We start from the raw sequence: 10,758 nt of genomic DNA on the forward strand, positions 1-10,758 counted from the left end.
AATGGGTATTCCACAGCTTAGAGAGTGGACACTGCGCTGAGGTGGATGCAGGCGGGGTCGCAGCGCAGGCACCACATGCATGCCAGCCTTTTGCAACACGCGGGCATGGAGCTGGTGCTTCAGCAAAGGAGGAGTCTTTGCCTGGGGCCAGGTCAGCTCTCCTGGCCCTCACTCACTGTCGCAGCATGCGGGTAAACACCCAAGAGGAAAAGCGTCGAAAAAAAGTGTCTTTTAAAAATTAAACATCAAATTGGTCTAGAGATCCGGTACAGCTGTCATTTAGTGTGTGGGGGTCCCAGGCGGGGCAGCTCGCTTCAGGATGCCTTCAAGACTAGGACAAGGGCTGGCGAGAGTCTGGGTCCCACCGAGAGGTAGAGAGGCTTGGTCAAGGCATCCTGCTTTGGAGGTGTCTGCGGAGGGCGGGAGAGCGACTGAAGATGGCATTCTGATGGTTTAGAAATGCCCATTCCTGCTGCAAAATCTAAAATAAAGGCTTGGGAAGACAAGGAACTACCTGGACCTGTGTGAGACCCACCTCTGCCAGCCTGATGCCTCAACATTCTGAATCACCAAGTAAGGTCTGGGACTCGTACAGGGAGAGATGCTGAAAACACAGCTTGGGCAGTGACCCCTAGGCTTGGAGGTCGAAAGCCCCAAGGCTGACCTTACAGACTCTTTCCTATGTTGGGCCCTTCAAATGGGCTTTGTCCCTTCTGTGGCGGCGGGAATCCTGGACAGTCTAATTTTCTAAAAATTTAAGAGGAGGCCACCAGGCTCCCTGTCCCTTCATGTAAAATAACCACAATTCATTAGCCGTCTTCATATTGGGCATTTCGTTTAGGAGAACCAATGCTACTAGACTTCGTCCTCCACTCCTCTACATGGAAAACTTTCCAGGCCACTCACGTAAGGACATGTCTCTTATTATCTTCCACTTGAGCTGAGATAAGGGAGGCCCGCGTTCATATTCAGTTTACCAACACGGGGCACCATTCCCAGGGTGGTGCCTAGTAAGACACCTCTGGCGCCATTAACTATTGCAAAATCAGACACTGGAGTGGCCTGCGACTGATATTATTTTGATGCAAATTCCAACTGGGAAGCGCCCTAGTAAAAAGTTCCTGCTCTTCTGGGCGTTCCTCTGGCAAAGAGGAATTGGGGAGCTGGGCCAGCGGGAGTGTGGCCGGTGGATCAGGCGGGCGATCATTCGCGCCGCGGGTTTACACCTCTCCCTTTGTGACAAATCGATTTCCCGCGCCGCTGTTCCACATCTGCACCCCGCCGCGGTCCGGGGCCCAGCTGCGCCCGGTGCACACACAGCGCCGGCTTGTGAGTGTGTGCGTGTGCGCGCGCGTGCCTAATTGACTTTCCGTCTACCTTTTTATGACTACATGTGTTTCCAACAAAAGGTCTTATTAGGACAATCTGGTTTCACTAATTTAGAGGTCGGAAACGTGGAAAGCAGGAGTTTTTTTTTTTTTTTTTAAGAGTTTGCAGAAGTTGAAATTAAGAAACTGACAGCGGGATACTCTGTCCTCCCCAGAATAGCTCTGCCTGTTTTTATGACTTTTCCATTATTCCTATCCCCAGATCAGCCCCTGTTATGCCATCACCTCCATTCACACACTTCCCATTGAAATTCATCACTAGATTCTGAAGAGCCGAGAGTCTGAGAAATTCATAGGTCTGGAAAAACGAGGAAAGGGGGAAAGAAAAGCCTCCATGGAAAGGAAAAGGGAGGGTCGACTTAGAGTGAGGGACTGAGATGATGGGGAGTCAAAGAGCGCAACAAGAAGTCCTCACTTTTTATAATAGTTGGTTCCCCTCTCCTCATCCAGGTTGTAATTCTATTTTTGTAAAATTAAGAAACTGAAGGTGTATGTTGAACCCAGCTGCTAAATTCCTCTAGATAAAAACAGAAAGGAGCTTTCCATATCCCCCGGAAAAGTTTTTAAAAAATCACTCTCGCCCCCATTTCTCGGAAGAGAAGAAATTTCCCCATTTCTTTTTCCACTTTCAACATCCTACTTCCTGGTGTAATTTCTCAATCCCTTGCAACCTCTGGTGGGACTCCTCAGTCCATTGCAGGCCTGGGCATCCCTCTGCCCCAGACTCCCCCTTTCCATCAAGTACAGTTTGAGTCTCACTGTTGCACGCAGGAGACCCAGAGCTCACAGTTTCCTTTGCAATTTTGGTTGGAGCCCGCAGAACTAAGGATTAGGGATCCCTAGGGCAGCTTGTTTAATTTACTGGATATCAGTCTCCCCTTCTCATTCCCAAAAAGAGAAGAGAGAGTTTTAGGACACATTGTTCTGAGAACAAACAACTATTTCCTAGCTTATACATGTGCAGCCTTGCCCTATCTTCCTGCAAAGCAAAGCCTGCCCAGTGTGCAATGTTTTCTGGTTCTTTCTCAATCCTAGGTGCCTGTCACTTCCTCCCCATCACCTCACTCTGCATTATGCAACTGAAGTCAGCCATTGACTATTCTACTTGCCACAATCTCTCCCTGGTGGGCCTGAGAACCTCAATTCTCTTTCTGGATTCTCTCTTCATGATGCTTCTCCATTGCTTGTCAAAATGAAGACGGGGCTAAATTTTATGCTAGGTCTTGTCCCTTCTTTTGAGACAATGCCCCCCACACCCACTCTGTTGGAAACCCTCAACTTGTCCTTGAATCCCCTGGGGGGATTCAATGTGTGTGATGTATCCATTGTTTTCCAGATTTGGATTTAACATATGCCATTTCCCAATCCTAGACAACCCAGCCACCATAAGGCCCCTCTAAGTCTGCTCCTGGAGCTCCACAGAGGTCTTCCTTAGACCAGCTCCTCTGGAAACCCTCTTGAAAACCCTGTTCAATCTTGAGAGCCCTTTTCCTAGTCTTCTTGAAGAGGCCAAGCAAACCATTCTTTCCGCCCTCCTCCGGGACTACAGAATCCACCTGGGCCTTGGGCTTGCTTTTCTGTTTCCCGACTTCTCTCCCAGCAAGGCAAAACTGTCTCCTCTCTTCTGTACACCTTAGTCTTCGATACAAGGTTCTTCGGGGTCTTGTTTTCTGTTGTGGAAGGGATCCAGCCTTCAGTTCTTATATGAAATGTACGAAACCTTGGTAAATGTTGTGGTTAATAATAGCCACAGAGAAACTGGAACACCAGAATTGCAGAACTGGTGAAGCTAGAGCTCCCAGTGCTATTCTTCCTCATATTTGTTACATATTTTCCCTGGTTAGATGACGATAATCACAGCATATTGCAGTACGTTCTGTTCCTACTGAAAGTGACTACCCGACACCCCACTTGTGATGCTGGCATTCTAGGCAGGGCGGGCACCTCCAGCACCAGAAAGCTGCAGAAGGAATACCGCGGGCTTGGCGGCATCTGTCTTCTGAACACCAGGCCGAAGCTCTTGTAGCTCTTAGTGGAGCCCAGTGCATATAACCTTGATCCACCCCACGTCCCTTCTGTGTAAAGTCACCCATGGATGACCAAGGCTGAACTAAAGTTACAGGCACCTTGATCCAGACCAGGGCCCCTCTTGTGGCCTCCTTTAGCATCAAGGCTCCCAACCCAGAGCTGAGGCCCCTTTTCTAGCAGTTGCTGACACCGGTTTACTTTGAATGTCTTTTTTTCTTTTTCAAAATTGCGATTTAAAAGCTTGAGAATGACAATATTTTGTGGAAATTATAGAATGGAGAAAGGCCCTCAAAGTTTTTAAAATCTCAGGACATGACATTCAACAAATAATAGTATGGAAAGGGGTTGTTTTGGAAATTCCAAGTTCAGATTCTTGCAAACCTCCAGGAGAGAAGGGGGTATCTTTATCTGACACAATGATGTCACCTGGGGTGAGCGTGGTGACAGATGTGTTATAGACTCAGGGACCACAGAATACATTTGCATTCCCCCTTTAAAGGCAAAGTTAGCAATGCATGGCGAGCTTTTTCGTGGGCTGGGGTACTATGATAATTTGTAAGGATCCAGAAGGGAGCTTATGTGTAGATTTTTCTAGAAGTCTAGGAGCCAATAGACAGCTCTTCTCGCGAGTCTGGGCCTGGAAGCCAGCGATTCCCTGGAGTATCCATCGCTCTAGTGTACGACCAAGCCGGGGATTGATCTCGTATTTCACTCCTGAAGGAAGCTCTGTTTGCTTCACCAGAGTTCGCCGTCGTCAGACCGGCTTTTTAACTCTGCCCCAAAACCGTTCGCAGGTGGAGGTGACAGCAGGGGCAGAGAGCGGCCCGGGCTACGGGTGTTGGGCGTTCCCGCGCTGATCGCAGTCTTACCAGGGCCTAGAGTGCCCGCACCGGGTGGGATTCTCTGCGCACCTGGCTGCCCACCCCCTCCGCCCCCCGAACTGCTCGTGGCAAGCGCTCCGGACCCCGCTCAGCCCCTCTAAGCGCGGCATTTCCAAACCCAGCTGGATCTGCAGGGCGCGCTCCTGCGGAACCCGTTGCGCGCCCCTCCTGGGCGCACCGCGGGCGGGACGTTCTGACAGCCGCATCCCTGGATCCACACAACGCCGGGTCCGCTCTAGAGGAGCTGCGACAGCCGAGACCCAGCCGCCCCACACCGCAGGGCCTCGGAGCGAGCACTCCCCAACACACACACACTCCAGGCTCACAGCCCCTCTCTCCAGCGCCGGAATTGGCTACGCCCTTGGCGGAGCCCTCTTCTCCCTCCCGCCGTCCTCCCCATTTGTGACCAGCCATCTCCCCGACGACACCCTTTCATCTTCACCTCTCTTACAAACCTCGAACCGTCCCCATCAAGTCTAGAACACTCTCCCGCCGCCCGTCCCCGGCACCCGGTCCCCCGGTGCGCGCGCGCCCCTCACTCACTGTCCTGTTGCGGGGTGTCGCTGCCGCTGGTGAGTCCTGGCGACTCCAGCAGGCTCCGGCCCGCCTCGCCCACGCTCTCGTCCGCCTGCGCCGCCACCATGTCCCCGGCTTCCTCCAGGTCCAGCAGGTGACTGACGGAGAAGTTCTTTTTCGCCTGCAGGGTGTCGAGGTTGCCGGGGCTGTCCAAGCGGCCGCCCAGCGCCGGTTGCCGCTCCAGAACGTGCCCGTAGCTGGAGGTCATGGTCTCCCCCTCCAATCCCACCCACCCCCCTCTTCCCGCTCGAATCAACACCAAACGCTGTGGGCGAGAGGGGGGGAGAGGAGCCGAGTGGGGAAGAAAGAGGGGGGAGTGGAGAGAGAGAGAGAGAGAGAGAGAGAGAGCGAGCGAGAGAGAGAGAACAGAGGGCGGGGACCCCTTTCTACAGAGCTGGGCGTTCTGCACCAGGAGCTTTCGGCAGCTTGGTAGCTGTTCTGAAGCCAAGTCCAAGTCCGGCGCGGTCCGAACAGATAATCCACACCAAAAAAGTTCAATTGAAAAGTTATCCTATGTTTAAATCTAGAAAGAGGGAGGGGGGGGAAAACCTTCCGATTCTCAAGAAGCGTCCGCACGCACACACTAAAAATAATAATAAAGGAGAGAGAGAGACACACGGAGAAAGAGTGAGAGAGAGAGAGAGAGAGAGAGAGGAGAAAGGGGTGGCCAGCAGGGCGGGGGAGTTAGGCAAATAGAAGACAGAAGAAGGGGTGGGAAAAAAGAATCAAAGTGGGTCTAAAAAAAAAAAGGTTAAAAAAAGTTATTCCCCGGCAAGAGTTCAAGCACCAACAGAAGAAGGCTTGTTCCAGCTTTAAAACATCTTCAAGAAAACGGTTCCCCCCTCTCTGCACTCCTGTGGATTCTCAGGAGTGACTACAGTTTCAGGAGGAGAGGATGATGTCTTGCAGATGTATTATGGAGCAGGATTCTCACTTTACTTTTCGTAAGGAGTAAAATAATAATAATTAATAATAAAAAATAAGAACGCAGGGCTTCACGAATCCGAAGGAGGTGGTGGTGGGTTCCCCCCTTTCCCTTCTTTCTCTCCCCCTCTTCTTGCAGACCTCCTTTTTCCTTCTCAGTTGGATCAAGAAGCTCTCTGGCACTTCAAAAGGCACAAACTGGCATGCAGAGGAGGCTTTGTAGGGAATACAAGAAAATTGGAGACCCCTGGGAGGGCAGATCTCCACTTAATAGGAGCCTGTAATTACGTGGCAAAGTCTTTGTGCCGCGCCTGACGTTTTACAGACCCCCTTTCTCCATCACAATCTCCTTCTTCCTCCTTTCCCTCTGACCAAAAAAACAGTCTGATTAAGAAAACCCCCTTTGCCAACATCAGAGCGAGTGAGAAAGGCAGAGGGAGGGAGCAAGAGAGGGAGGAGGGAGAGAAGAGGGAGGGAAAAGGAGAAAGCCCCTTTGGATTTTTAAAGTAAAGGTCTAATTATCATTCCCTTGCAATAGCGTCGAAGGGAGAAAAGACAAATTGAAACTCACAGCCACTTCAAAAGGGCTGATTATTTTGCTTCAGCATTAACTCTTCTAGATTTGTTTAAGATCCTGTTGTAAAATCTCATTTGCATGTGTTGATAACAACTGCGGGAAACGTGTGTGGAGTGGGGGTGTGGGAAATGCACAAGGATCACAATCAAATTATCTTTTCCCGCTGCCCCCTCCCCAACATTTCCTGCTGCTCTGTTTTGGGGAGAATTGAGGGAGTGTCTGAGACAGGGCCGAGGAAAAGAGCAAGCACATTAAAGCTCGTTTGGCTCTGTAGAGACAGTCTATTAAATAACGTAATAAAATAACAACAGCAATAATGATGGAGTCTCTCCCACGCTCTACAGCGGACACAAGGCAAGCTGGGGAGATCTGGAAGGTTTCGAATGGATTCGAAGCTTTCCCTGTCATCAGGAATCCCTGGGCCTCAGACAGAAAATTAACATATTTATTAAGCGTGGGGAAGTACTCTTAGGCTCGCCCCCGCCATCCCTACACACACACACACACACACACACACACACCTCCGCGCCAATTTTGTAACCACTTTGGTGTGGCCAAGGTCATTTTCTAAGGCGACCTGGGTAAGCCCGGGGGCTGCGCAGGTTGGGAGGAGGCCGGAGCTCTCCTGGGGACAGGGATGCCCAGAGAGCTGCTGCGCAGTCCCGCATCCAGCCAGCCTGGGGTGCTGGCAGAATACCCAGTGAAGTCTGCGGATAATGCTTGGTTGTGTGCAGAGCCCTAACTTGACAGAGAGGTGCTGAGTAGTTTTTTTTGTTTGTTTGTTTTTGGGTTTTTTTTTGTTTGTTTTTTGTTTTTTGCTTTTGTTTTTTTCCCCATGACCTGTTAGAATCTGGTAACAGCTCTGATAGTCTCATTAGAAATGAGTTACTTTATGAAGAGTAAGTAAAGTATTAAGTGCTTATTTGTGGCGTTTTATGTTCTCTAAACACACACGTTCCTCCTTGATTGCTAGAGTCCCCCCCCCCCCCCATCCTATAACCAAGAGACTGGATTGAAAAGAGGGAAGGGTCGGAGTGTGTGTAAACGGTTTCTGTGCTCCGTAGTTAGCCCAGAACTTCCAGCCCTGATCTGGGAAAAGAACATTTGATGCCATCAAAGGGCTGAAGATTGAAACCAGATGTGCTCGCCTCGGTTCTTTCCATGCATTTAATTAAGGAGCCAGGATGGAGGAGACTTTTTCATCATTAGTACACCCACTGCCCCCTCCTTTTTCCGCCCACTGGCCGCTCCTGCACAACCACTTATACCTTCCCCACCGACCGGAGCCCCCAGACCCTCCAGTGCCTCTAGCCCTTTGCTCAGACTCTGCAGAACCCACTCTGAACAGTGAACATCTGCGGGGAGCGCCAGTGGGTGGGCCCGCGCAGGATGGGAGCCTGTGTATCCCAGGGTACCTCCAAAAGCCTAAACGGAGCGCTTGAGCCATTAGCTGGAGCGGACCTGGCTTAACCTAAGAGGTTTCTACCTGGCATCATCCTCTAGCCGCTTGGGTGAAATGCCAGAGCGGCTGTTTCTCCTTTCCCACCCATGCTGTGGCTATTTGACCCAAAAGATTAGTCGGGCCCCACACTTCACCAGAACTGAGGCAACATCTGGCTCTTCCTCCTCTTCTTCCACTCTCCACCCTAGTTTTTTGTAGTTGGGTTTCTTTTATTCTCCAACACCTTCCCTGTCTTGGTCTGGGTAAGGGGTCAGGGCTTCTAGCATTCCTTAACAGGCCTTTCTCCCGAAAATCCAGTGACTTGTGTGTGCAGGAGGGACATCATCCTTGATAAGAAGTTGCATGCTGTTCTCATGTGCAGTTAGAATGATGGACAGTATGCGGCCTGTAAGAAAGACAGTAGAGCCCTGCCTCCAAGCATGGTCAGGATTCTCAAGACCACTTATATCTGGCCTCTTCTTTTCCAAAGAGATCTTTTTGATAATCACAGGTTTGTCATGTGTATTGATATCCACCAGTTTCAGCAGTACCAATTAGGAGGCTAATGGTTTCAACAAAAACCTTTGGATGAATTTACTAATTTAATAATTTTATATGCACTGTGGATTCTAGAAGTCCAAATACAGGGATGGGGAAGTAGCTCCTGGATAAAGCACTTACTACTCCACTCTGATCACCTGAGTTCAGTTCTAGACTACACATAAAAGCAAATATGATGAATAAATATCAGACTCAATACATGCCTAACATCAAATTTCATATTTAGTTTTTCAGAGTATATAATAAAATTGGCTTAAAATATTGTCTTTTATTTATGGAGGCAGATAATAAAAGAGTATAGTATATTTTCTTTAAAAAAAAAAAAGCTGGAAGCTGTGTTATATGCATGCACATATGTGCATGACTTCCCTCCGAAAAATACTTAAAAATAAAAGAAAAGCCAGGCATGGTGGCGCAAGCCTTTAATCCCAGCACTCGGGAGGCAGAGATAGGAGGATCACTGTGAGTTCAAGGCCTGCCTGGGACTACAGAGTGAAATCCAGATCAGCCTGGGCTAGAGCGAGACCCTACCTTCAACGCCTCCCCACAAAAAAAAAAAAAAATAGAAACTTCAAATATAAACGGACAGTGCTGGGCTGGTCTACCTGTGGCAGCAACGCAGGCCACTATCAGCTCAACTCACTCTAGAGGCCAGAGGAAGAGTGAATCTAGAAAGGTAACCTTTGAAGTCTGCTGACAAAGCTCCCTCAGAGTTGGAACATAGGGGCAGTCTCAGTGATGGGGGTAGGTTGGCAGGAATCTATGCCTAGACAAATTTGCAGCCCCAGGGAAGGATGAGGCAGGCCACCTCCCAATACCAAGTAGTGAATCTCTTAGCTTGTAGCTGTTCTAGCTCAAAAGGCTTCTGGGAACTTTGCCCCTTCCTAGAATATCTCCTAGGCCTTGGCTGCAAACACGAGTGTCTGGTCTGGGAAAAAAAAAAAAAAAAAAGAATCTTACAGCAGGGAGTCAGGGGAAAAGGTGGGCTGAACTGGGAGAAACACCTCTTAAGTAAATCCTCAAGTAAGGTACACCTTGCAGAACTGACTTCCCACTCCATCACAGACTTTTTTTTTTTTTAAGGTAGTCACAGGTTTTTCTTTTTCCTTTTATTTTCTATGAATGATTACATTTGGATTGTATCTGCACTAATTATGTTTTTGCATAGTATTTCTGATGATTCTGGATTGTAATTAAAACCCTTTCTGATTGCCCTACAGGACAATTCAAGGCAGAGAGTGCATTTATGAAAATGCACTTACCTCTAAAGGACCCAAAGGTGTGCTAGGGTTGGAGAAGGTGTTCTCAGAATGCTTGGGCCCTGCACTGCTATGTCTATCCAGAGTGCCTAGCTGAAGGCAGGGAGAGACATGCTAAAGCCCCAAAGTGAATGAGCTCCCTTCTTCCATGTCTAGCATTTAGGCCTGGCTTCCTTGCTAGTGGGGAGGAGCAAAGAGGAAACTGGTACACCAAAGACCTCTGGGCTCAGGTTGCAAGTTGCCTGGAGAGCCAAGAACCTACAGAATTCCAGAACAACCATCTGGCAGAAAGATGTCAAGAGACTAGGGGAAGCTGTGGCTAAGAGCAGAGAAAGAGAGAGAGAGAGAGAGACAGAGAGAGAGAGAGAGAGAGAGAGAGAGAGAGAGAGAGATTCATCTACTAAGCATGTTGCCAGCCTGGCATGGCAATTCAGAAGGCCTAGAGGAAAGTGGCCTGCTGTTATCCCTATGTTTCTTAATCACTACTTTACTTTCCCTAAGGGATTCCTGTTAGGAAGAGCTACAACATGTGTAGGCCCTCCATTCGTTGTAAATTTGACTTCCATCCATCAATCAGTATTTATTCAAGCTTGAAGCCCTGGGTGATGTAACTAACCAAAGCTGTCTTCCTCATCCTCCAGCATCCATGGATGGCTGGCTGCTCAACCATTCTTTCTGGCCCACCCCCTTTAGAAGAATTCCTATTTTCTGATTCCTCCTCACCTCAATGGGATAAAAGCTGGGACTAGCAAGGAGAGTTGCCAAGAGGCCAGGCCAAGGTAGGAAGGAGCTTTGGTTGACAGCCATGTGCCCCTGGGTGGTCCTATTCATAGGTTTGGTATTGATTACTGTCCAGGGTTTCCCTGGCACTGGAAGCTGGCAGATCTCTGCCTCATCTGGCTAGCAGAATGTCCCCCACCCTAAGCAGCTTTCCCTCTGAGCTAGAAGCCAGGAGTTGTGTTCCCTGACATGTTAATAAGCTGACATGATAATCACACATGACAAGTCACAGGTTCCATGACACATAAAGAAGACAATATTACCCTCATGCAAACAACATGCTGTGGGATAGAAATGCTTTCCTGCTCATGGTTGACAATCTAGTACATATTCATTAACAGTG

The 10,758-nt window shown here is 49.1% G+C and overlaps 1 protein-coding gene across 2 annotated transcripts in view; it reads right to left on the reverse strand.

The window, feature by feature from the left end:
- Positions 1 to 6,151, reverse strand: part of Prrx1 (paired related homeobox 1) — a 74,837-nt gene extending 68,686 nt beyond the window's left edge. Inside the window, exon 1 of one of the 2 annotated variants that reach the window (XM_004658795.2) lies at positions 4,841 to 6,148. In XM_004658795.2, coding sequence (XP_004658852.1) covers positions 4,841 to 5,081 — 241 coding nt within the window. In that variant the 5' untranslated portion in view covers positions 5,082 to 6,148. Of the gene's footprint in view, positions 1 to 4,840 lie in introns of both variants that reach the window. The other variant, XM_004658796.3, reaches the window with a different exon arrangement.
- Between the last annotated feature and the right edge of the window lie 4,607 nt (positions 6,152 to 10,758).

The sequence above is a fragment of the Jaculus jaculus genome, chromosome 1 (genome assembly GCF_020740685.1).
Source record: "Jaculus jaculus isolate mJacJac1 chromosome 1, mJacJac1.mat.Y.cur, whole genome shotgun sequence".
Taxonomy (NCBI): domain Eukaryota; kingdom Metazoa; phylum Chordata; class Mammalia; order Rodentia; family Dipodidae; genus Jaculus; species Jaculus jaculus.